Consider the following 27,496-nt stretch of genomic DNA (forward strand, 5'->3'; position numbering starts at 1 on the left):
AAACTGGATTAACTTGAGGGTATGCAAGGACTGTCATCAAGCTGTAGTTCTCAGCCTGAACAGATATAATGCTGAGAGAAAGCAGGGGTTATTGAATATTACAATTTCTTCTTTCTGTCTCATCCAAACAAATGAACAGAGTTCCCTCTTATGCCTTAAGCACTTTTTAAAATTAATATATTATTCTTGAGTAATAAAAAAATATAAGTAGACAGAAGAGCCAAGTGCCTTAATAGTTGTGCAGTGCAGCATCTTCTCACTGTGTACAGATAAGGCAGAGAGGAGACAGGTCTGTGTAGGAGGAGGAGCAAAAGCTTTGATGTATAACCAAGGGCTTGAATGTTGAGGATTTATACAGGATGGGACATGTGGAACTTGTGCCAGATGTGCATGTTTTGGGTAGGCAGTAACTGGGTCAGGCACTGACCTTCTGTCTGGAAGGTTTGCACTCAGGGCATTGAGGTGTTCAGTATCTGGGTATTACTAATGCAAGAACAGAAGGCAGAGCACAGTCTGTGGATTAGCAAGGTCATACTACAATGTGGTGGGCATGTGGTGACAGAATCCTAGAAATTGCCTTGTGTTCAAGAAACAGTGATTGCCTAAAGCTTTAATTTGTCTTCTATAAATTAGCTTAATGTAGAGGTGCTGACCTGACTGGGTGGCTGATTTTTGTGTATGAAGGCTAAACTAAACCAGTTTCATTTACCCTTTCCAGGTATTATAGGATAGTTGGACTACCAGTGTTGCAATGGACTGTTCTAAAACCCTGCTTGCAAACTTTATTTTAATGAAGAATTGTCAGAATCTTTAAAACATGCAATGTCAGGACCCCTGCAAACTAGCCTTTGAGACAAACCTGATCTGTTTGTGCCTCTTCTCGAGGTGCTGAATGTCTTCAGCACAGCTTTGTGCTGATAACCCTGTTTAAAACGCCAGACTTGATCCCTTGGCAGCACTGTGCTTGGCTCCACATGGGCTGTGTTGTCCTATGGCTCCTGGCAGAGTCTCTAAAATGCAAGCTGCAGACTGCTCATTATCTCCCAGGAATTAAAATGCCATGATGACCAAGGGCAATTATGTCACAGACCTCTCATCTTGTGGGAGATGAAATGCCAAGTTCTACACTGGCAGGAGCAGTACCTCTCTGGGAAACATGGAGGGATTTGACTTTTACCTTCAGCTTCCCCTGAGCCAGCATGCTACAGCAGCTCAAATGGAGTTTCTGTGCCTTGGGTGCTGTGACATCTCTAGTTTAACCTGGTCTGATCTTTCAGTTTATACCCATAACCCCAACAGGCATAGAAACACCCAAAGGATGATGCTGTGAGGTTACTTCCCTAAGCTTATTTAGCAAGTGGCCATTCAGGAGTTAGCATAAATTACCATTTAATGCAAGTGACACTGTGGGCCTGGCATTGTCTTCTGAAATTCCCATATTCTAGTTAACAATATTCCTTTCTTCTAGATCTTGTCACTATGAAAGCTGTGAGAATCCTTGTAATTAACACCCTTTGAGTCCTACATGAGCCAGGAGGAGGGAAGGAAGTATCCAATCTCCTTTGCCTGCTTTTATACCTCACTGGTGCTGTAGGTGAGCCTGTCAGTACTCTCCTACATTGACCTGGCCTGTTTCAGGACACAGCTGTTGCTCTTCACTGTTTAACCTGGGACTGTGGCCTAAACCAAACTCATGTGCTTTGCCACTGAGGCTTACTGGAACTGCCTGGTTGGATGACCAGCACTCAAGTCACCCTAGGACTGTATTTTGTCATGTCGGACAACAGATATTTCAAAGAATAGTATGTGTGAGTTGTGCTGAACAAGTTTTAACAACTTTTCCTTTTGAGGAATTTTGGTTTTGATCCATTTAAATTAATTACTTGCATTTTTATTATCATCATTAAAAATGGAATGGAAGTACAAATACTTGATCCTCTAGGTGCTGTACAAACACTGTGCGCTATTCTTTTGTCATTCTTTTTTTTTCCTAAAGTGTAAGAGTTTATATCCCTAACTTTTAAAAACTATTTAATGTAGCAGCCTTCATCTTCCATATAAATGTTTAAATTTTTTAGTTTTAATCTAAGCTCTCAATCCCAGTATTTTCTGGCAATGAAAACCATTATAATTTTATTCTCCATAGCACATAATTTCTTTTTATGGTTCCTGAATGAATTGCCTTTTGTTTTCATTAAGTACCATCTGTCCTTGTGTTCTCAGCCACAAGAAGAAATAAGGGGCCTGGCTTTATATTCTCTGTTATGCATTATTCTAGAGCTAGCTCCTTTTCTAAGACTGGCTTCTCTGTCTCTCTTCAATCCAAACTGTCTAGGGGTCTGAAAACATGCTGAGTGTCTCTCCGTATCTTCTCTTTCTGGTGGGTCTTTAAACTTTGGTAAACAACTGAATGCAGTTCGCCAGGGGAGGCTGTATCCCCAGCTGATTATCTGAGTACATTTTCTATAGCAGGCAATTCTGTAAGTGATCTCAGTGCTATGTTTGTATGCTGGAGCTAGTTTTAAACTTGCTAGTGTGGTCTTGATGGCAGCCTTGCTTCAAGGGGATGAAAACCCACTGAGTTATGTGTCTCAGGTAGGTGCAGCTGTCCCACCGAGCTCACAGAAAATGCTGTAGGTCTGTCTGGGGAGCTCTGGGCAGGGAGCACCTGGAGAGCTGTGTAGACCTTTCCCTGGGCTGACATATGTGGAGGGCTGAGACAGTCCACCTTCACAGCATTGATCCATTGGATAAGGCTAACGCATGTGCACTGGTTCCAGGAGCTGAGAGCTCAGTCAGTGTTGCTGGTGGCTCCAGTGTGCCACATGGATGCTCTGAGAGAACTTTCCATAGCAGAGTGGCACATTGTGGTTGTGTGGGAAAGGGAACATCACTGTGAGTGGCTAGGAGCATTGGCAGGAGTAGACACATGGCTATGGTAAGGATCTAAGGAGCAGCTCTTAGTGCTGATCCTATCCCTCTTTGAGAGAATACTCCAGTGCTCCAAAGGCTGTCCCAGTGCTCCAAAGGCAGCCCCAGTACTGGGGTCTTCCTGACCTGCAGTGCCTGCAGTGGTACTATCTCAAACCTGTTCACACTTTGGCTGCCTGAAGCTGGATTAAAGATTTATCACTTTCTTGTGGCTGAACACTGTTCTGATTAATTCTATGAATTATGTTCTATGCTACAATTAATCAGGCAGCTGTTTATTAACCTGGACAGGATGTCAATTATCCTTGTAATCTCTGTAAACCTGTAGCAGAAAATAACAGATCCATTTCTCTAAGGTATGGCTGGAGGCATTGGTGAGGAACAAGGAAAGTGGGCATTTGCTATCTCAGGGGTAACAGAGGTAGATCTGCCTTTTGTCTGTCTTCCTTTCTTTCTGAAGCCTGTATCCTGAAGTCTTTTCACCCCAAAAGAGCTGCAGTGATTCATCAACCACTTGAAGAGAGATTTTAATGTGTATATTCGACAATCAGATGAAAACTTTGGAGAGCTGAAACTACACTGTGGTATTTAACACTATCTTGATAGACTCACTGGGAGTTTCCTACAGTTAGAGACAACAGAATCACCTCTGGTGGTAACCAAGTTGAGACTACTCCTTGTAGAACAAGGCACTGTGACCTGGACTAATGCACATCTCCTGGGCTGCACTTTCACTTGTTTGAAAAAATATTTAATTTTCCACATCAGAAACTCGTTTGTCTAGTAGCCCACACAAGTCCTATTAAAATCCCTTTCTACTAAGGGCTGAGTACCTCTGAAATCAGTCAAGTGCCAAAGCTGTCCCCTGAATCACCACCAATGGCTCACAAGTTATGTTAATAAATGGATTATACTGTGACTGTGTGGGGCTCTGTTTTATTTCTAATAAAGGAATCTGTTCCAAGGGCAGATTTTAGGGAGTTTTTTCAGCACTGAGTTGAGTTAATTAAATTTTTCTGTTAACATTATTTTTTGAGAAGCTTCAACATGCTAAAGCATGTCACAAGGTCAGCATCACATTAGCTGCCATTACAATGAAAGGCAACAATTCTTCAAATGTCACATTTTTTGCCATTTGGTACAGGTAAAGAGCGGGTCAGCTCATTGCATTTAAAAAGTTAACAGGCTTTAATACATCTAATTTGTTGTTAAAGGTGATCTTCCTATACAAACTTGTTTGGCATGACTTAGTCTCCTTTTAGTCTACAATTCATGCGTCATCACTCTTAAGAGTCAAAGCCAGCCTCTGGAAAAGTGGAAGTGGGATAAGGGAAGTTCAGTTTGAGTGAGCCATTGGTTTGAGAACACTGTTATACTCTACCCATGCTGCCCCACCGCTGAAACCTGAATTTCTGTTTAAAAAGTCTGTTTTGAAATATGGTCCAGCTCCTTGCAAGGTATGCAAAGACTTTTCCAAGTCATTGGGGTTAGACTGAAGCTTGGTGTGGCTGATGCCTGCAGACACCAAGAATTATAGTGTGTAAGTTTCTGAATTTACTGACTCCAGCCTGCTGTTGGAAACCAACATGCACTCACTGAAGAAAGAACTGCTTGTAGTTAACACTTTCCTCACTTCATGTCTGCCTTTGGGGTTTTCTACACCTACCTACATTTTCCTTCTTGCTTGTGCAAAACTGGGAAGCAGAGTTCAGGCATTTTAGCTGGTCTTCCATGGGTCAGCAGGCACTCTTTCATCCCATGAATCCTGCAGAGCTCTTCTGTAGTCACTGCCTGGAAAAGAAACAATGTTGAAGCTGTGGTTACGGTTACAAGTCTGTCAAATGTCATTTTGTATTAAAGCACTTGACTACTGCCTTCCTGTGGTGAAAAGGCTGGGGAGGAGTATATGGCACGAGCTTGCTTGTTTCAGATTGACTATTCTTAAGACATCTTTGGATTTTGAAAGTGAAATATGAATGAGGAGAAAACTGAGCTTCATGTCATTTTCTAATGAGGATAGCTACCATATTCATTGGGAGAGAGGAAGAAGGGCATTCAGGTATCACTACTGACATTAAAAAAAAAATCTTACTTGGGTACAATTTCCTCTTTCTAGTGGAAGTAGACAGGATACTGGTCAAATTGCCTTGGTTTGCTGGGCTGAGTCCCGTGCTCTGGCCTGTTTAGAATGGGTTCCTGGCATTGGTAGGAGGTTTCTATGGAATTCTGTTCATGTGCAAAAGTGAAAAGAGGGAGCAGAGCCAGCAAAAATATGGATGGTCCAGCTGGAGTAATTTATGTTTAGGAAAACCTTTGGATTTAAGATGTGGTAATGGAGGACAGGTGTAGAACAGACAAATTCAAACAAATTGGTGAAATTCCAGCACACCACTTGATCTTCTCTTCCCTGCTTTTCAAATCCCACACATTCTGCCAGAAATAAAAGGCACTGTTCTCTGCAGATTTTCAAAACTAGCCTGTCACCTGAAAGAAGAACCAACTTCTTTGGATCAGCTTTACTAATGAGAAGCTGTGAAGCTGTGTTGCTCTGTCAGCTAAGCAAAAGGCCTTGTTTCTCCTATCCCTTTATATCTGCAGTGGTTTTCATGCAAGCATCAGGGCAGCTAAGGGCTGAGCTGGGAACAGGGGGAACTCAGTGCTGGGCTCATGTTCAGTTGCTGCCCAACAGAAGAAACAAGCTGGCAGGAATTAAAATTTCAGCAAGTGAATCCTGTTGGGAAGCATTTGCTGAGGATGTCTTGGTTCCCAGCCCCTGGCAGCCCTGGGGCTCAGGAGCCAGCAGCAGGTACTGCAGCAGCATGCTCTCCTGCCTGCCCACCTGCCAGCCTGGACAGCACCCTTGTCACTGCAGAGACTGGAGATTTACTGTGGCAATGTGAGTGGACAGCTCAGCTGAAACCACTGCAAAAGTTTATACTCTTCTGACACTTTCTTCTTGGAAACAGGACAGAACCACTTCAAACAACAACGAGACCCTTTTCTTTGCAATTTAACTAATCAGCTCTGTGTAAACCAGAGTTGTATGAAAAGAACATGTGCTTCTAAAGGTTAGCTCCTTGCTCTTTTCCCCCTCCCCACTCGCATGTACAGGCTTGCTGGAGGTAAAGTAGGATTATAACCTCTGACTGTGGGATTCTAGAACCAGTAACCAACCATAACAGAAGAAAGTTCCTTTGCTTCAGGTTTACTATTTTGTTATCCCTTGCAAGACTAAGAAGCAGATTCTGTTATTCAGCACAATTACACTGAAGTCTCAACAGAAAGCCTTTTAACTCCCCACGTGTTTAAACCACAGCTAGGTTGATTAAGACTTGAGAAATCTTTATTTTCCTTCAAGGCTTGTCTTCACAGTTACATGTGTTTAACAATTTGGTTAAACTGATGCAACTTTGTGGTTGAAACTTAGGGATGATGCACTATTTGAATCAGATGCCTCTGTTTAGATGAGTCAGGCGTGACCACACACAAGATTCCTGAAGAAATTAGCAAAAAGTGTGCCACTACTCACTACACTCCTACTACTATTACATTTAAATAAATACAGTTTGCTAAATTTAACACTAAAGGTGATGATAGAATTACACAAATCTAGTTACCTTCCCCTAAGAAGTTATGTGAAATAATTATATTGGGGAATGCATTAAAGTTTTGGCTAGGAAGTTTTATAGGATCTTGTCACAGCATTTTGCAGGAACATGGCTGAAAATTAAGATCTAACTAAAAAAGCGGGTAGCCTTTGAGGCAGTGCACAAAACAACCATTGTCAGTACCTGCTAAGGGTTGGTCACCTGCCTAGAGAAGAGAGATGAAAATAGAAGCAGTGGATTTAATCTGAGAATCTCTAAGTCTCATAAAGGAGGATCCTGTTGTGAAAGAGCTTGCCTCCTGAATACACCAGGGATATCAGATCTGCAGGTAGAATAGGTGAACACTCTTTACCAATAAGCATTCAGATAATTTTAAGGCTTGACTGATTTGTTTTACAGAGCACCCTGCAATAAATCCTACTTGCTCAAGTCAGTAGGTCTAGGGAAATTTCTTTTTTCCCCCCTCACTTATTACAGAAAAAGAAAAGTGACTGAGGTGTTGTCTCTGTATCTAGCAGTCCAGGTAGTTTTCAGTCATCATGACATAATATCACGGCATCAAGTCTTTGTCAGTGTCTCCTCTTTCTTACACAAAAGAGGCCAGTTAAACATATGTAACTGGAAGAGCACTGACCCTTACTCACATCCATGAGCACAAAACTTGTCAGGTGTGTTTTCTTAAATGAAGCGTTGCTGCGTGGTTGTAGCAACCACACTATTTGTAAGAGAGAACCTTATCTTAGATTGACAATTTAATTGATGATTGAACTTCCCATTGGGATCTGATGAGAGGTAGGACGAACTCAATTTTTAAAATAAAACCCCTCACATCTCTAACTCCATGGTTAGATTATTTTCCTATGGAAAGGCTGCAGAGAATACATACCATTTTACTGTCCATAATATTGTACACAGTTATTCTTGCATTTTAGAATCACCTTTTCTTGTCAATCTTTTATCCCTATATTTAAGTACTAATGTACCTGTTATTTATTTTGAAAGACTGTACTGCTAAGAAGCAGGTATAGTGCAAATTTTGCTATGGTGAGCTTCATCTGAAGGAGCAGGTTCCATAGCATGGGGAAAGCTTTTGCTCCTGAAGATATGAGCAGCATGTAAATATAGCAGAGCATTACTTCACTTAGCCAAGATGTACTTGCATACGTTGCAGAGCAGTGCATGTTGGCCTTGACAAGAAATGGGCTTCCTATATTCCCTAACAGTTATCTTTCACTTACCAGCTGACTGTACCCTCAAAAACAAATACAGAAACCTGTCTTCTGCAGCAAAGGTGTGTTATGGGTCAGCTACTGCAGACCTTGTTTTTTTTTAATTACCATTTTTGATTTCTAAAATTGTAGATTTCTAGAGAAGAAGTGTCCCATTTATCAATTTTCCTTGATTATTTTTGGGTGAACTGAAAATAAGCCAAGGAACCTGTTTTGCCTGCATTAAAAAAGTCTTCTTGGAGTACTTAGGAATCTTTCAATGGTATAACATTGCTAGTTAGGGTAATACTAGCAAACTGAATTATCAATTGCTGATTTTCCATAAAGGATTTATCTGACCTGCTCTCCAGACAAATGAGAGAGATATTATACTGCTTTCACAATCTTTTCACACTGGCTGAGGAAATGTCCAAATGTGATACTGACTGAGAAAAAAGAGGACTTGCAGTGTAATAGCTGTTTTCTTTCCCCTCTGCAAAATAGAGAACATTTCAGTTCCCTTTAGCTTGGTGCTTTTATCTGTGAATGTATAGTGCATATTAGACCCTGCCAGACTGTCAGCTTTGGTAATGGCAGAAGAAAGTGTGAAAACAAAAACAAATGCTCCTGCAGGTTAGTGTGAAAGGAAGAGGAAAATATACTGTGAAATACAAGATGCCAGACAACATATGCTCAGTAATTCTTGCAGGCAATATTATCTGTAAATGCCATCTTCTCTTTCTGAGGAGTAGCAGTTATATTCCTACATGAGGTCTTAGCCATAATTGTTGTCTCCTGCTGTATAACAGTAATTTTAGCAGCTGTTGCACAGTGTTTCCCTACTGACTCTATTTCCCATGTACGTATGTACATACCAGTCACTTATCTCACAAATGGTGAATTTAGTTTTGAATAAGGCTTTAATCAGGCATGTGTTAATATTCTCTAAGATCCCAGAGACAGCACCTTGGACAACATCAGTTCAAAGTCTTCTGTGGCAAGGATTAGTCAAAGATTGGAAAATGCTCAATCCAAATGGGGGAAATTCTGCTTGTAATACCTCAGGACAGCTTTGCTTTCAGCTCCCTGGTATGCATTGTCTGGAAAAGCTCTGTGCATCTTGTACAGCCATTTGCCTCGTTAGAAGCAGAGCAATGAGCAATGAGCTGTGTGCTGTCCCTTCTTTTGTGCTAAAACAGTTATTTGCTCCATCTGTTGTACAGGCTTACTGTTTTGGAATAAATAATGGTGGCTGGTTGTTATGTCTGTGGAGATGTTTAATATCTGTTAGTAATTAATATTAGTTATTAAGTGATCAGTATAGCATGAAACAGTGATCATCTAGGAGGAACAGGAACTTTTGGCAGTTTGCCAGAGTGCCATAGTTCTAGAGCACAAAAAAATTCTGCACAGCCAATATATTACTTAGACACAAAGCCATATGTGTGCTTTAAGAATTTGCCTTTGCTTGTCATTTCTGAGCGCATTATCACATGCAAAGAGACAATGAAACCTTTGTTGGGTCAGAATGGAGCTGAACAGCTGGGTCCCACTGCACTTGCAGTGAAAATCTCCAGAGTGCTGTATTTTGTTATTGAGTCTGTATTAGATTCAAGCCATAGCAAGGATGTGTTTTACTTTCCATGAAATCAGAAATAAAAAAAAACCATGCTGGATATGACTTGCAGTGCAGCACATGACTCACCAGTGAAAAGCAGACACTTCTGAGGTGCAATGCAGACTCTCATTGATTTTTAGTCCCCAGCGAGAGCTTAAGACAGGAAACAAATGTAAATGTTGCAATCCTGCTTTAGGGTAGGCATGTGCACTCATGTGTCTCCCTCATATGGAATGCTGCATTCTGAAAATTGTCTGCATTGGAGACAGAGGAATTCTGAACAGCAATTTCCTTTTTCCGAAATAGGAAAAGAAAAAAAGTACATCCCTGTAAGCGAGAAAGCATCTTACTGGCAACCTTGTCATTTCTGCAGGATTTCTTACTGAATTTCTTTCTTCCTAGCAGGACACTGCTGAAATTGTCAGATATTATTTTTCACAGTCTCTAGTTTTTGTCGGAAGATCCACAAGGGGAAATACATGCCTGTCTCATGCAATAAGTTGGCTGGAAAAAAAAATTGAAGAGTGTTTATGAACTTGTGTGTTGGAGGCCTAGCTGGAGCAATCACCCTACATCCTATGTGTAAAAGACTCCCCTGGTAAAAAGCTCCAAGGTCAGTGCGACCTTGAAGACCATAAGGAAACTATAAGAAGAAAAACAAAACTGTAAATCATCCTCAACTATGCACAAGAACAAAGATAAGCTGGAAAAGCGGACATCTGGAGAGAGGCCTTCGTGAGAGTTAGAACATACCGAAATATTACGGGAATAGATCAAAGTATAACCAATCAGTAGTTAGCTTACAAAATGTTAGTATTAGCTGGACCAATTACTATGATTCTTACATGTAGTCTGTACTAGTAAAAATCCTATATAATCTGTACCTTTGTAGACAATAAACGGACTTGCATTCGCACTCATATTGAGTGGTCGTTGCTTTTCCCAATCTCCTCTGGCATGCAGACCCCCGCATCTTGTGTGCCTTTCCAAGCCATGAGGACAAGAAGCGAAGCACTCACACTTGCACTCCCTCATGTTGGCCAGGGCAGCAACACACCCAGGCCTGGTCTGCACAAGTCAGAAGACACATTTTTACAGGGTCTTGAAATGCACTTTAAGATAGAAGTGCAAATGTTCACTCTGCTTTGCTTGTCTTGTTATTTTCATCACCTCTTCCATGCTTTCAGCCTGTGATGTTTAAGAAAGTGAAAGCAAGATTTCTTTGAAAATCTCCATAACTTGTGGTATCCCAAAGCTGGAAGGAAGAGGAATGGGAGTGAGGATTGTTACAGTTTAATGGAATCAAACACAATGTACTGAAGCCCCTTATAATTAGTACTGTCCAGTATTCCTTCTGTCCTCTGCCCTTTCTGGATGTAATGTGTATTCTCTACTAGAATTAGGTAAAATCTAACAGTGCTGTGTTGCACACAATGTCAAAAGATATTGGTGAGCAGCATCAGCCTTATGGCATCACTATGTTTCCCTGCCCATTTCTGTTATTTCAAGTGCCACAACATCCGAGTTGGGTGCTGAATTTCACCTGTAATTACCTCTTCACTCCTTGGACACAATGCATTTAATTTCTTTTTTCTTTTTCCCAATCTCGTTTTCCCCATGAAAATACTCTTCAAAATTTCAGCTGTATTTTTTTTATTCTTTGAAATTCCTACAGTCTTCTAAATGCTTTTTTTCTCACTAGGGAAACACCTTTCCTAAGGTGAAATCCTTCTTTAATGCAACACTGCACCAAGCATTACAATGCCTTTGTGTATCTTTGCTTTCTCACGTGGCAGAGATTCTCTGCAATGCCCTTGACTCAGAGTGCTATTGATGTAACCCACCAGAATTGCCATTATCAGGCAGGTGTGTCTCTCTCCTGAATTACTGCTGGCATGGCACTAGCAGGTTATTTGGCAGCACAGATTTGATCGAGTCAGGCATCAGCACAGGACAACTTTGGTGCAGGATTAGGCAGCACACGAGCCAGAACGTGGCATGCTGTGCTGCGGCACATTGCCTCGAGCTGCCTCGCCCAGCGCACCTGGGGTGTGTCTGCCTCGGTAGCACAGGAGGATCTGACATCTCAGTGAGTGACCGTACCTCTTACAGCTGATAGACACTGCAGTAACGCATCTTTGTGTTTGAAATCTTAAACTGGGAAGCATTATGTTTGTAAGGAAGTTTCCTTTAAGATCCAAGGCACATTGCTTAGGATCCTCTGTGAAGACTCATCAATTAATACAATTTTTTTGGATCAAGGACTAGAGTGAGATGAGGGAGATAGTGAGTGTTGCCAGATGCATTTCAGTTTCTCTCAGCTCTACGCTTACCATTTCTTAGTATGTCATTCCTTTTTCCCTAGCTTTTTTTTTTCCTCCCATCATTTGCTTTTCCCCTCTGTACAAACACAGGGAGGGAGGTGTAGGTCCAGTGGTTTGGCTGACATGTACTCAAAGAGCAAACTCATCCTTTAGTACTTTACCAGTCAACTCTCTCAATGCAACAATGAACTAGAACTCCAAGAAATCGAATTATAGGGAAAAAAAAAAAAATAAAAGAACGTCACCTCTGCTGCTTTCAGACTGGGTAGGATAGGAAGACCTTAGCTAGCCTATGCAATTCCTCATGGACCTGGCAGGTGTTATCTCTTCTGTTTGGATTTTGGAGTTGTTCACCCCGAGCGGCTCCTCAGACCCCTCCTCTCCTTCGGCCTGAGAGAGCGAGGGGCTCTCACAGCCGAAAGAAAGCGGTCACTGCACTTGAAGGGGATTTACTCGAGCCACGGTCTCCTCATTTTATTTCCTTTTTATTCCCTTGATCTTCCTTACTGCTGTTTTTCTTCTTAAAAAAAAAAAAAAAATAACTGTTACTGAGAACTCGTATATTTCTTTCATCTCCAATCAGATGATCACAGCTGAGTGATTTCTACCTCACGCACCTCTTCGGTGCGTTCCGGGGTAACCCCCACAACTAGCGCTCTCCCGCTGCCTACGGCGGCGCGGGAGGCACAAGACACAGGCCTTTGTTTCATTACGGCCACTCCAAGCGCCCCGCTGGGCGTGCGGCGGCAGGCAGGCGGCAGGCAGGCAGGCGGCAGGCAGGCGGCAGGCAGGCAGGCGGCAGGCAGGCGGCAGGCAGGCGCCAGGCAGGCGCCGGCCGAGCCCCGGCCCGTCCCCGGGGACCGCCGGGCTCCGCGCGCGGCACGGCCGGCCGGGAGCGGCTGCCCCCCGGCATGCCCCGCGCGGCGGAAGCCGGAAGCGCGGCGGCGGAAGCGGCGCTCAGCTGGCGGGGGGTGTCGCAGGTGAAGCTGGGAAGCGCGGAGCCATCTTGGTGCCCGCGCCGGGCAGGGACGGGACCCGCCGGGGCCGCGAACCGCCGGGGCCGCGCCGGGCTCGGGGGCGTCCAGCAGGGCCCGCCGGCCATGGGCTCATAGAGACACCGCGGGGCCACCGCGACCGGAGCGGCGACGGGCTGCCCCCGCCCTGCCCGCCGGGACCAGCGCCGGGCGCTCCCCGCCGGCCGCCGCCCGCGCCCCCGTGAGGCCGGAGCCGCCGCCTGCCCGCCCGCGCCGCTGCCGGTGCCGGTGCCCGTGACGAGCAGCCGGGAGGTCGCGCCGCTCCTCCGCGGGCGCTGCGGCCCCACCGTTTTTAAGCCCCTGCGAGCGGGAGGGAAGTTGTTCCCCCCCCACCCAGCCCCCGCCGGTGCCCGTGCCCGCCCTCCCCTCGGTTCCTGCGCCGGGAGTGAGACAAGCACAACCTCAGGGAGAGCCGGCACAGACACCGGCGGCCCCCCCGCGGGAGCCCCGGAGGAGGAAGCCGGCCCCTTCTCTCGTCCTGCAGCGCCGGGAGCCTTCGGACCCTCCGTGTGCCCGCACGCACCTGTCCCAGCTGGAGGCAGCTCTCATGGACTAACCAGCCCCCTCCGCCTCAAGTACATTCTGTGGACATAAGCATTTTTTAACTTTTTAAAGAACTTTTTTTTTTTCCCCCATGGAATTTTTACCAGCTGCCCCTTAGTTATTTCCTGCTTCTCCCATCTCAGGCAGCGCTGACTTTGTTTTTTCCTGGTACTGTAGTATGGGGATCAAATCAAAACCGAGATTTTAAGTATTGCAAGAGCTGTCAAGTCCATTCACCTGTTAAAAGTGAGCAGTGGTGTTCCTGTCTTTCTTCTTTTCCCCCACGTCGCCTGTCGGATGTGATGGAACTCATGTTCGCAGAGTGGGAGGACGGGGAGAGGTTTTCATTTGAAGACTCCGATCGCTTTGAGGAAGACTCTCTTTGTTCCTTCATCTCTGAGGCAGAGAGCCTTTGCCAGAACTGGAGAGGATGGAGGAAGCAATCGGCTGGACCCAATTCCCCCACTGTGAAAATGAAAGGTGAGGTCACCCGGTTTAATTGGGATGCTCTTTGGATTCGTGGAAGTTGTGGGGCAAGTGGGGGGTGGTAGGCGAGGAGATCTGCAGAAGGAAAGTCAAAGGAGCAGAGAGAATCCCTATGTATGATTCATTGTCGGGATAATTTTTGTCCAAAGATTGCAACTGTAAGTTCACCGGGGTTCTTAAGACAATGCTGTCTTTTAGGTGAGTTTTCACCTGGGTGCACTAGGATTGCGGTGCTACTCTTTTGAGTAGATTCTGTGGGATTGCTCTTGGAAATCTGAAAACTGTTTTCTATAAACAAGCTGCAGACTTGGCTGGGAGTAACTGCAAAGGTTCCCACAGGCTTTGATTGAAGTCCACTAAGGTTTCATAGAGGTTTTTGTTACTTCTATAAAGCTACTCATGTAAAGCCATGTAAGCCGTCATTGTATAGAGCAGTTAATTTTCCTTGTCTGATTCTTGGCATTTCTCCTTTTTCTAGTAAATTAGCTCTTTCTTTTGCAATAGTGGAGTAAGAGGGCCTTACCATTGTCGCAAAGAAGTCGGCAAACAGCAATGTGCCTGCTTCAAGAGTTATTTCCTTTCTGCTGATAATTTATATTTAATGGCAGACAGCAAATTAAGTAACATTAGCAATTGAGTTTGATTTTTAATTAGCATATAGTTCTTAGCTTTTTGCTTGATTTTTTTTTTCTTTTTAACAAAACTTTATTTCTCTATTAATCTACTGCATTGTGACCCTGGAATTCAGGTGATGTTTGCACTAAGCAGAGCCAGATACACAGTTAACAGAAATTACACAAACTCTTTATACTTTTCTTTTTATCTCCTGTTTCCTCAGGCCAGTGTCAGTACTTTTCCTGATCTTTAACCATTACCTGCCTCATTGGTATCTCCCTATCTGGAACTATAAAGCTTTTTTCTCTTCTGAATATTGCCCTTACATGAACAGAGAATGGAATTTATATTGAATTGAGTTGGAATCTGGCCGTGTTGTGCTATGGACAAATGTTCAGTTTTCGCTGGTTTAGTACCATAAAGTACACTTTGCATTAACCATAGACTTTCCAGAGCATATTAAGTTTTAAATTCTACTGCTGTAAAGGAATTGTGTTGCCATTTTTAAAAGCTGTGAGTCCTGAGATGTAGAAGTAAGCATTGTGTATAGGGCAAAGCATATACATATATATTTATCTCATGTTTTGCATTAAGTCTTGTTGCATATCTTGTTAGAAAGGAGCTGAATTTTTGAAAATGTACTGGTGTGGAAATAAAAACATCTTTAGTTTGGCAGAGATGTATGGAATTGGTTTGCATGGCTCTGCAAGTCAGATTGATGTTTGCAAAGGTGATTTTCTTTTTTTTTTCAACTTCTAGATGCTTTTAGCCAACTTTTCTCCACTGGTTCAGTGTATGAGTGCATGTTCTTGACCTAGATCCTTGAGCTCACTTGACCGAATTAAATCAAGCAGCAGTTGCTCTCTCTGCTGACACCCACTTGTTACATTAAAAGACACATCAGTAGATAGTGCTTATTTGCAATCTTCAGGCTCTTTTCTGACATGTAAAACACAATAGCTAACATTGCTGTGATAATTGTAATTATTTACGCGATATTGAGATGTTGCTGTTTTGGGTTCTGCAGACTTGCATAGGCAAGGCTTTTATTGCTTATACTTGGTTAATATATTTCAGGTTTTATCTGTAGACACCTAATTCCTTTGTATGAGAATCTTATTTTAACAGGAGGGACATTTGAAAGGATACTGTTGCCTCCTTTAAGGCCCTTGCTGGCAATTCCCAGGCTCTGGTCAGAGTTATTTTTAGAAGAATGTGAATTTGCAGCCTAAATAATTATTTATTCACACTGTGAAGTCACATATGATACTACCAATGTGGAGCACTTGCAGGTACTTTACTGTACACAGTTGTGTTGCCGCCAGAAAGTCTGGTCTGATGTGAGATTTGTCATTGTCTGCAATCTCCTTGGATTTCAGAACTCCTGTACCAACTTTGTTGTTTTTAATACCTCTTCTTGACAGTGTTTTTAAGTCAGAAAACATAGAACTTGCTGGGTCCCGAGGTTGTTGTTTGTAGTGAGTCATTTCAAATGTGATAATTCAAAATTGAGCTGTGTGTTTTTATTTCCACAGTTTGCCATTTTACTGTTGCCTATGCAAACAAAAAGTGAGGTTAGACACTAGGTTATTCTGTTAAATGCTAAGAAGAAACATGAGGAATTGAATTATATTCTGTTAGTCTTTTCCTCCAGTTTGGAGCTCAGCCTGTATTTTGGTGTGGAATTAGTCAGACAAGTTATGTAATAGAAAGGATTTCTAGCATTTTCAATTGTTTTCAGTTTTTCCTTCTGTCCAATTCTTCTATAATTGGTTCAAAGAGAATCCCCCTAAGACTATGGAAGAGCTGTTGGCTGTCTCTTAAAAAAACAAACTACCTGCACACAGGTAGTTATGGCTTTCTTACTTTTTGCAAGTTTTTATTTTCTTCTTGGGCATCTTTAATATTACTGTCATGCTTATTGGAAATTTCATAATAAGGCTTGGGTTAGCTTGTTGCAAATGCGCACAGTATTGGCTACAAAGAGTTGCCAAAAAGATGAGGTGTTTACTTGTTTGTAAATCATCCCAGTGATTTGCTAGAAAGATGATGGAAGGGGGAGAGAAATGTTTGAGTTTCTCTAATATAATCCTTGGAACTGATTTCTTTATAAAATCAGGTATCTTGAGTAGTTACATCAGAAAAATAGAATTGTAATTGGCTGATTTTTCTCACATTTAATTTATGTTATGGTAAAGTCCTCTTATAGTCTTCCTATACTACACTCTTGAAAGGAATTTTCTCCTTAAGTGTAAAATTGCCAGTGTGAAGAAGGAATGCATTGTGTCCACTTCATGGATGCCTTTAGATTTTGAAACTACTCTTAATCTCCACTAATTTACCTGCACTGAAATCCTGGAGGAAACCTGTCAGTTTTGGGAGTACTGGGAGTCCTGTGATGATTTGGAATGTTTGTTTTTAGGAATGCCTTGTTCTCTTGTTAACTGCCTTGATTGCTTACTTTGCCCCTTGTGTTTTTGAGTGGTGTAATGCTTCTAACTGATATTTGGCCAGTCATTACCTGTATACATCACTGATTAGAGGCTTTCACTGCATGGACAGACAGAGGGTTCTGCTCTGAAGTTAAGGTGAATGGATGTTTGGAAGTACAGAGTCCTTGCAGAGTGTTCAGAACTATCTGGTTCTTAGAGTTGGTCTGTAACTCCAAATCTTTTTCTTACATACCAAATTACATTCCACCAATTTGTTACCCATCGACTAACAAATGCACCCACCTGCCTTTTCTCCACTTTTCTGGACACTCTCTTCTTTCCCAGGAGCCATTATGATCCTCTCAAGCCTTTCTTGCTTTTTAAAGCAGTCGTATTTTTCATTGGTAATTGAAGTAAGTGTAGTCTTTCTGCAGAAGTTTTAACATCTAATGTTATCTTCACATAAGTATTTTTGTGATAGAATTTTTAAGAATAAATGTTCAAGTACACTCATTATCTCTTCAAACCTGCTGTCTTTGTTTCTTTGTGAAAGCTTCTAAGCTCTTTCCCACCTTAGTCCTTTGTTTCACAGTTTCTGAAGCATAAATATTTACGAAACATTTAAAAAGATGGCATTAATACTGTAGGATTGTTAAACAGTGCCTTCACTATATATGTACTCATTTTATATTTATTCATTCATGGTGGATTTTGTTGGAAGTGTGCTGATGAGTTGTGTTGAAACTGTATTCAGTAGGCAGCTAGTGAAAAAACTGGACTTTTTTTCTTTACTGTAAACTTGAACTATTCTATACTGTATTTCAGAACCCCCTCAGACTTGACTAAGAAATGATGCAGGTTGTGCTCTCTTGGAAAATATTCTCATTATCCAGCCCCTGACTGGGGCTGGATAATGAACAAAGTTTTTGTTCTTTCAAGCTGTTAGGAGCACCTACAACGTGAAGTTTTGGGCACAGTGTCTCAAAACTACAAGCTGTATAGAGAAAATGATTGGCAGAGAATATACAGAGCCTGAGGTGAAGATGTGATCAGTTCGGCGATCAGAGTCTGAGCAGTGTCTATGCTGGTAAAATAACAGTGACTGACTTTCATTAATTTATACAGGAAAAGAATAAATGGCATAGAGAGCACTGTTTCTTCCTCAGGATTGCCAGTAACTAAGAAATTCAAGTTAATCTTTTTCAAGCAGTAACTTCAGAAAAGAGCAGAAGGAATATTTAGTCTCTTTCAAATTCATACTGTGTGCTCTTCAGATTCTTGGTATTATCAGAGAAGAATGCTGGTATCTTCCTAAAGTGTGTCCACTCTTTGAGCCTAGTGAAGCTTGAAATGGAGACTCTGTGCTTTGCTGCTGTTTTGTTACTGGCCATTATTGTATATTACAACTGTTTTTTTTTTTTTCTGCTTTATTTGTGTCTCTGCTATGAAGAAGGAGATTTTGTAGTCAACTCACACTTCTGGGAGGTACAGGTGTACTGTGTCTTGTTTGTTGTGTTTTCTAATTTAATGCAACACATGACAAATCTGTTCTAGCTCAAATATATCTGTTATAGCATATCTAACTTCATTAGTAAAATGCCAAAACAGTAACTGTTGAGCAAAAGGGTTATATGGCTCCCTAGTGAGTTTCTTTATAGAAGCAACAGAATACTAAAGATAAAAATGTTGATGAGAAGATAAATGTGGTTATGAAATAAACAGAGATCAGCTGTCCAAAGAGCAAAGGTAATGTGAAAGTTAGGGCTTAGCTGCTAGCAGAAGATAGGTTTCTCTATATTTTCTCACCCTAGTAAATGAATTTCACTTACTTTTGTACTCTAATCCATCTTTGGTGATGATGTTGATTTGCTGTGGAGCAGAAGCAAAACTTCAAGTTGAGGAAGGGACTTACTGCCTTGTAATAAATACAAGGTATAAAGGAGACTAGTTCATTGTTGCTGAAGACACTGCAGAGAAGCTGCATAGACAGTGGTTTGTCAAGGCTGATGGGCATGATTAAGTGCATGGTTTTGGGCCTGGGATGCAGATTTCAGAAGCTGTCTCTAAAAAAAGGTGGTTTTGCAATGCATTAATACCTCTGTCTTTTGGAAGATGGACAAATTGAGAATGATTTTCCACTTGAGAATCATTCTCAATTTGAATGGTTCTCATGCATTTGTCTCTTCATTTGCATTTTCCTGTGCCTTTCTGAGGTAACTGAATGTGTGTATCCCTCTCTTCAGAAATGAGTACTGAAGAAATCACATAAAGAATCTATCAGGAACTGCTTTTTTACTACTGAGATTTTAAATTGTCACTCCAGTTATTTCTCTCCTGTGTTTTTTGGGCTTTCCCTTTAGTTAAGTTTCTTTTCCCCTCACAAAAAGTCTTGCACGTTCTTTGCCTATTTTCATGTCTTGCCTTTCTACGGGGAAATGTTTCATTTTCTTTTGTCTCATCTTTCTACTCAGGCTTCCATGGATTTTTCTTTTTGTGTTTATGTTCTCTTTCTATTCACCTTATGGAGATCCCTGTGTTGCTGAATGACCAGAGATTACAGAGGATCTATTTGTAAGAACTTCAGGCTTACTGAAACTACAGGGGTTATTCTTTTCCATGGCATGTTTACCTCTGGAGGAGCAAGGATAAGGGTACAGGTTTGATCTAGACTCTGAATTGTACTCTGCCTTTGTTTCCTATCCCTTTCTTTATCTCCCCCTCTCCCTGTTAGGGATTTTTTTTCCTTGAGTTAATGAGTTCACAAAGGGATGGGAAGTTTAAAGACCCACCAGTTAAGTGTAATTTAATATGCAAGTCTACAATTTTGGAGTTCCAGTTCAGTCTGAGGAACAGCAACAAATCCATAGCACAACCTATATGCAGGAAATTAGCACCTTCTGTACAATATTTCTTTAGTGAGGAAGGAAGAAATGAGAAGTCAACTGATCAAACTTAGGAAAGTCTGTTTCGAGGTATTAATATAGCCAAAGTAAAAATCATTCAGGGTATGAGTTGTGGGACTAGAACTTGCATCACTCGTGTTGACTTGTGGCCAGGCCCTTTTTTCCTGCTCTCTGAAATCTCTGTTTTGCAGTATTTTAAACAAACACTCAAAACCCCTCTTCTCTCCCTCCCCCAGCAATGCCTTTGAGGGAACAGAAATGGACATCAGTGATTTGAACAGTGTCTCTTATGCCAGTTACAAACCAGGAGCAAAGAGCATCTCCTCTTAAATAGTCTGTGTCCTAGGTAGTATAAAGTACTTTGTTCCAGAGGAAAAAAAGGAATGTACAGTTTCAAAAGATGTTTACATACTTTAATGAACTTCTGGAGTACATATTTGTCTATTTAGAATATCAATACTTGACTTGGAAGCTTTTTTTGGTTTGTTTTTGTATAAGAAATTTTTCAAAGAGTCAAAACCTATGCATTCTTTTGTTCTTGAAGTTGAATAATGTCTTTTATATTTCATTGCTCCTTTTAGATCAATAACTTTTTGTATTAGGTATCTAAGTGTAAGAGTGTAAAGCAGTTATAAGACTAATGTAAAATAGTGTCATGGCTAGAAGTTGTTTTTTTCAACTTTATTTTAATGCACTTTATGTGTATTAAGCACTGTCCTCCCTCTTCCTGGTTTGTAACAGCCTTCTAAACCCTCCAAAAGTAAAATTCAAAGCACATAGGTGTCAACTAGGTAAAATATTACATTTAGAATTTTATTTTTTAAACATTAAATATTAGTGGTGCATAATGTACAAAATACTTGAAATACTGATTCTAATTTCAAAATGCCATATGACACATTTTTAAATTGCCTCCTCTGAAGCTGTGTAGTCTTGAGTAGTTAAGTGTAAGATTTACCAATCAGAAGATTCTCATTCTTCTCACAGTTTGTGTGTTCTTTGATGCATCTTTTCTTCTTTGTTTCTTCTTTATTTCTGGCAAGGCTGTGGGTAGTTGTGTAGCAGTTTTAACAGAAAATACTGAAAGTGATGTCTTTGACCACATTTCCCCATATGCTTTAAACATTTTGGGCAAGACTTGTGGAAACTTTGCTGTTTTGATTATTTTTAGTTCATCTATATTTGCTTCCATTCAGCTGGAAATGTACTGTATTTGAAAAGAGTGAAACAAAGGAGCTCTGTCAGGTTGCAATATACCTATTAATTAAAGTCTACTGGAATTACGTGTTTTGAGAAAAGTGATGCTGTGAAAAGTACCTGGTTTTAATAAAATATTCATTCTGTGATGAATCATTATTAGTGTTTCTAGATTGCTTGAAGAAAAAGAAAAATTAAGAAAAATGAAGGTGTCAGTATTTACCAGTATCAATTAGGCAAAAGCTGAACATATGTAAGCTGGAAAAAGCTTGTGTTGATTTTTTGCATTTACCTTAATCTCTGCTGGTGTGAGAAAAAAAATGGAAGTTAAGACATTCTCTTTGCATAGAAGAAGGAAACCTGACAAGATTGCAGGAGTATTGTCTTTTAACAAAAACTTAACATTCTCATTCAGCTGCTGCAAGCTGGGGGACCGGAGTATTATTTCTTGGTGTCTCAGTGACTTTTTTGCCTTCCTTTTTTCTTCTAGGTTTATCTTGTAAGATATATAGTAGGGCTTTCACACTTCTTTCTCTTGTGGGATAAAAATTGGCACGTAAAAGAAAGGGAAAGGATAAATTAATAAGATGGAGGAAGGAAGAAAAATATCTGTCCTCAGAAGAAATCCTGTCCTTTTGTGGGAGAAAAGTTGGATGCTGGAGGGGAGAACATAGTTGACAGAAGGAACAAGTGGGACCTCAGAGATCAAATACAATTCAAAAAAAGAAGTCCACCTTTTTTTTACAAAAATATAAATAGCATGATAAAAGAAATATTACCCAGAACTGATCTGCAAGCAGTTAGTCTTTATAGGGAAGCATCCTGGGGTACTTTTTTCTCCCAAGTTAAGACATTTTATGTGGTGACTTACTGCAGCAGTGGGCAGGTGAATACCTGGGCCACTGAGTCTGGCTTCTTCCTCTGTTCAGAGAGATGAAAAATTTAAGCAGATGGTCACTGTTCTTTGCTATCCAGAAATACTGGTAAACATGAATAATTTGTTGATGGAGACTTGAACATAAAAGCACCAATGTTTTAAAATGCAATTGGTATTGCTCCTACCCCAACCCCCCCCCCCAGATAAACTAGTGGAAAAAGTTAAGTGTGGTTTTCTGTTCATTACACTTAAGATCTCTAAAGATGCTGCTTTGAGCAGCATGTCTCCCCATTCAGAAGGAAAGAACAAGTGAGTCAACCTTAAAATAAAAGTAGTCAAGATACCATCTAGACTCTTTCTTAGAGATATTCATTAAAATAATGCCTGTGTGCATTAGAGCCGTTCTTGATGGGCATCTTGTCAATGTGTGTGACAAAATGAGATTCTTGGTTGAAGTACAGAAAAGTTTCTGAACCTGTGAATATTGGGTACTGTATGGCCTTATGGAATCTGACCGTGTCCTGTTTCAGGTTTACTGTTCTCTGCGTATGCTCCCATTTGCCTGACTTTGTGTATCACCAGTTGTGATTCTTGAGACTGATTCTTCTTGTGACTGATTTTTATTTACTTTTTAATATCCCTGTACTGGAATTCTTATGTGGTAAAATCACATCTGGCTCATCCTTTGGAGAGTGCACCAACATGAAGTCTTGTTAATCCATGCTTGAGGCTAATTGAATAGCTTGATGGTGGCTTGAGTGCCCAAGTTCCATGCTTTTAGGAAATGATTGCTAATGTAAAAATACTTGGTCAGGGTTTGACATTGAAGCTTCATGGTAGTCCTGCAGGTAGTGTGTAATTAATAGGTGTACAAATGAAATTATCATTTTTCTGAGAAGCTAATACATTTGTGAAGCCTATCGAGCATCATTTAGCAATTCTCCTGAGCTCTTTACAGTTCCTATTGCATATTGCTTGTAATTTCATTTCTTACCTCATATTTAGGTCAGTGACTGCTGAGATGGGAGGAAAAAAGCAATGTAACTGGTTAATTTGTTTACCAGAGGTCCAGGTGAAAATATTTGTAAATTAGGCCTTTTATGCATGTCTTGCAGAGAAGGTTGTATTTGACCTAAAATGCCTCAAAGTTTCATTGACTACTTGCTTGCATTTAAAGCAGTAGTGCATGGGGTCAGCTAAGCTGCTTATCCTTCTCAAGGATGGGGAGTTGTTTTGCCTGTCTAGTAATGAATAGGAGCTGTGTTCTGTGGACATTTTCAGAAGATGGTTGACTTTGCTTCAGTCTTGTGATGTTAGGGAGATCCTGGGAGATACTATTCTTTTGCCTAGCCAAATTTATGCAATGGACTGCAGTTAATCAGTGCCTCACAGCAGGGATACTTTAGGTATTATTTTTGTGCACTGAAAATAAGAGACATGCTTGTAACTAATCCTTCTTCTGTAAACATTCTGTAGATGCCTGCTTGCTTCATATGTGCCTTTGTACCCAGTTTTGTTCCGCCCATTTTGTTCTCCCTACAGGTGATGTGAGGAAAATGGGAGTTTTTTTTCTTGTTAGAAGAGGGACTTTCTCCAGCTGTAGGTTAACGAATTATCAGGTGAATACTTCACTTTGATTGGGAGAAAATGTAATTGCTAGGGGCTGAGAGGTTAAGGCAGGGTAGGAGCTGCCAGCATTGCAAGCTTGTGTCCAGCAGGGGTGTTCAGACTGGCTGGGGACTGCTCTGCTGTGCCTTGAAACTGTGCTGGGAGAACCTGGTACTGAAGGACATTGCTGACTGAGCTCTGTAACCTCGCATAAAGCCTGAGGTTAGATTTGGGCAGATTTTTACAAAACCAAAGGAGAGAGAAAGGAGTCAGGTAAGATTTTTTTTTTTTTTTAATAATTCAGATATCTAACTCCTTTTTACTTGTATTTATGAAATAGATATTTCAACCTCTGTTGGTTTCCAGGTGGTGATATTAAGAGGTGATGCTTTCTTCTAGTTCCTGACAGTTGTTTAATTATTTTTCTTATTCTAGACATGAGAATGCTTTATCCTTTATTCTTTTCAGATGATAACTTTCCCATCAACCCCCCAAAAACTGGTCTCATGTCATGCTGATACATTCAGTAAATGCAGCTCTTCAGTGTTTGCCAGTGCATTTAGCACTTGGAGGCCAAGCGATACTGTTCTGGCATTTATTTAGACACTTGAAAAATGCTGGTTAGAAATTAATTTTGCATGTGTATACTTAAGGATAGTTACTAAGGCTGGTGCTGTAGAGAACAGCACAATAAGTAGTGGAGGTTGCTTGGTGTTTTGTATGACTTCCTTTTGTGTCTGAAAACATATCAATACTTCTTGATAGAGATTGATTCTCGGCTGTGGTGAAGTCAGACTTTGATTTCTATTTGTGTTCCCTCATCTACATTCAGAAAAATATTTGGTCTGTGTTGGTCTTTGTAGCTTTTTTTTTGCTCATAGGCCACTGGAGAGAATTTTGGATTCTGCGCTTTTGAAATACCTTGTGTGGGGCAGGAGTGGGAGTAACTGGTAATACTGAGTCTTGCTTTCAGGAGGCAGGGACTGTTTATGTCTGTGCTCTGAATGCACAATCCTGGTTGTGCAGAATTGTTTCTGCACGGGGTGACAGAGCAAGGAGTAACAGTGCAGGGGAATTGACTTGCCTGAAGCTAATCTGCTTCATCAGCTGTGGACTTATTTTGAATGCAAGCTGCCCAATTTGTCATGAAACCTTGGCCAGCACTGGCATGAATGCAGTGTTTTGTAGCACTGTCTGTCTTGCTTTACAAAAATCTGCTGTTTATTTTAGGATTTCTAGCAGCTGTCACTTGCTTGCCCAGGCTGCTCTTTTTATGAAATGAATTTATAAGAATTTTCTTGTCTGAATTTTCAGAGGAGATTGTCAAATTGTGAATGCTGCATTACCTGCCTAATACTGGTATCAGAGTTTTAGGATCTCAGTCACGTTAGAGTAGCTGAGAGTTGAAAAAAAGGCCATAGAATATTCCTGTTTCACTAACATAGCCTTGTGCAGATTTTCACAGTTATTGCATAGGATTAGCCATAAAATTAAATGGAAAAAACACCTTTCTGATCTAGATTTGAGTTGTGCTTGAAGAGGTCCTTACATTTTCTCATATCAGATGTTTTCTGTGGGTGCATTGTGTGCCTTTGCAACAAAATTTTGACACATTAGGCAGAACAAAGGTGAGTAGGATCTTAGGACTTCAAGTCAGTGTTGGAGGAATGTGCTGGTGTTTCTGTCCTGAAGTCATGGAAACGAATAAGGGATTTTTTTCCCCTCCCTCATTACACATATTCTTTGTTACCAAATATAACTTGTAGCTTTCTATGTTTTCCTTGAACTGTAGTTCTGAGGATGTTAATAAAGCGGTCTTTGTAGAGATCTGGTTTCTAATATAGTAAGAATGTTGTAGTTATGAGGCTTTAAGGACATTAAGGAAGAGAGCTTTTTAAAGAGAAGAAGGGGAATCTGTTCTTCAGCCAGCTGACCTTCAGAGTGCAGAAAGTTTTCAGACATGCACCTCTTTAAATTCTTAGTGTGTTAGAATTCTTAATGTTGGATTAAACATCATTACACATCATGCATCTTCTGAATTTTAGTTCTCTGGTCAGTTATTGCTTACCATTATAAAACCTAACCAGCTTTCTTTTTTCTCGGGCTTTTTTTGTTTCATGAAGTCAAGCGAAGGTGTTACTTCGCTTAAAGACATAACTTCAAAAATAATGAGCAAAAGATAAAATAGTTTAAATTCAGCCTAATACTGAAACAGCAGAAATTGTGCTGAGTGTGGCATTCTTCCTCTGTTAGGTGCTCGGGTTCATTAGCAAAACCTGTTTTCAGGTGCAGTCTCTCTGATTGATGTTAACACAGTGGTAATGTCATTTCTCCACAGGTGAGCAAAGTTAAGTCAGATGGTTTTCAGTTGTGGGTTTTTTTTAATTCTGTATGCATCCAGAGAGCTAATGTAGAAAACCATAGTGAAATGGGTTTATCAGAAATGTGCAGAAGGGAACTGCAAGCCTTAACAGGTTTAAGACTAATGACACTCAAAAAAGCCCCCACCCACTCAGTCCTCTAAATCTGCAATCATTTTAATTCTGCAATTCTGCAGGGCTTGTGTGCAAATAAAATACAAGTATTGTTTTCCTGATATTTTAATGTATATTAAGGCCTGCCTTATAGAAGGAACTAATTATAGCTTCCTAAACTATCTTAATCTTGGAGGCAGAAGTCATGATGCCAGGAGATATTTGCCAGGATTATTTGGCTTTCAGCAAAATAATATACTTCTCTCATTTTGAAGGGAAATCCAAATCCAGCAACCAAAAATAATTTGAGCCACAAAATATTTTGACTTACACACACAAGCTGTTTGTGATGTAGAGTTAAGCAGTTTTCATAAATTGAATTCAGATGAAATTTGACTCTGCTATGGCTTTTGCTGCAAGTAGCAGAGACTTTGTGGGTGAACACAACAAAGGACACCCTCCTGTGATAAAACAACCCTTTTTGCATTGGGTTAAAAATACTGCCATTCTTAAAATGTTGTGATGTCTGTAAAGAAATTTGTGAAGTAATAGTTGCTGCAGTTTGTCAGTTAAGTGTGAAGTTTCCTACTCTGGACTGTAATCTGCCCATCTGGGATCTGTCTTTTTAATGGTTTGTGGCTATGAATCTCATCAGTCTTATCCAGTAAATGCTAATGAAAAAAATGATGTTGCTTATTCATATTTTCAACTGTTTTGTACATAAAAATTTCATTGTGTGGCTTAGGGCTGATGTAGGCCTCCCCCAAATTATTTTTGCTTTCAACATGGTCTTATATCTCTGCATTTGCAACTCATTGACATAATTTTCAATGTCATTTCACTGCTGCAAAATGTTTATGTGATCAGATAGAGTTGCATAACTCCCGCTGAGGAAAAAAGATATATAAGAATATCTTGTAAACACAGATCCCATTAGGGTTTTAGTGCTGTTATTAAGCTTATGTGGGTAGTAGCAATGGAGAGTGAGAAAGATAAAAGCAAATAAGAGAAGCAGATTTGTCCGTAAATTTAAAACCCCAAATTTTTAGTTGAGAGTTCTGCACTATTTACAGGCAGTAAGAAGGCTAATGTGCATATTTAATGAGTGAATTGCATAGACAAAAAAAAAAAAAAGCCAAATAATCCTCTAGTTTCTTGTATGGTTTCTTTTTGTGAACAAATTAGTGTACCTGTGATTCAAAGTGACTCTTGCTTTGTTCTCTGGAGCATTTTGCTAATTTGTTGATCACTTAGTTCTCTCTAGGAATATGTTTTTGATTATTAAAAAAAAGTGTGCATGTGTGTGTATAAATACTTTCATTCTTCCATGATGAGAATATCATCCTGCCATACAAACCTCTTGGATAAAACCATATTTTTAGAGTTTTTCCTGTGGCTAATTGCCTGAAATACTTGAGGGTTGCATTACAGTGTCCTGCCCTTGCTGCTTTTGCTAGATCATTTGTTTAGTTGTGCTTGCTTGTCATGAGTATGTGGATATTTTGAAAGTACAGAAACATTAAGAGAAAACAAAACCAAGGGAGCACTCAGGTCAGAACGTTTCCTCTAGTCTGAGCAAGGTTGATTAACAGTAATCAGCAGTAGCATTTGTAGCATCCGATCTCCATCACTTGATCC

At 40.6% G+C, this 27,496-nt stretch overlaps 1 protein-coding gene and 1 long non-coding RNA gene across 4 annotated transcripts in view; one reads left to right on the forward strand and one right to left on the reverse strand.

Annotated features, from left to right (window-relative positions):
- Nucleotides 1-9,785: 9,785 nt before the first annotated feature.
- On the reverse strand, nt 9,786-12,537 carry LOC128791709 (uncharacterized). Its single transcript, XR_008432121.1, has 3 exons — nt 11,935-12,537; nt 10,250-10,620; nt 9,786-9,869 (listed from the first exon to the last, which is right to left on the reverse strand). It is a non-coding gene; the product is annotated as an uncharacterized LOC128791709 (long non-coding RNA).
- Nucleotides 12,538-12,903: 366 nt separating this feature from the next.
- Nucleotides 12,904-27,496, forward strand: part of ZSWIM8 (zinc finger SWIM-type containing 8) — a 53,678-nt gene continuing 39,085 nt past the window's right edge. For 2 of the 3 annotated variants that reach the window (XM_053948834.1, XM_053948833.1), the window contains exon 1: nt 12,904-13,746. In XM_053948834.1, the coding sequence (XP_053804809.1) occupies nt 13,569-13,746 (178 nt within the window). In that variant the 5' untranslated portion in view covers nt 12,904-13,568. The remainder of the gene's footprint in view (nt 13,747-27,496) is intronic. The other variant, XM_053948832.1, reaches the window with a different exon arrangement.

Source organism: Vidua chalybeata, chromosome 8 (genome assembly GCF_026979565.1).
Source record: "Vidua chalybeata isolate OUT-0048 chromosome 8, bVidCha1 merged haplotype, whole genome shotgun sequence".
Classification (NCBI taxonomy): domain Eukaryota; kingdom Metazoa; phylum Chordata; class Aves; order Passeriformes; family Viduidae; genus Vidua; species Vidua chalybeata.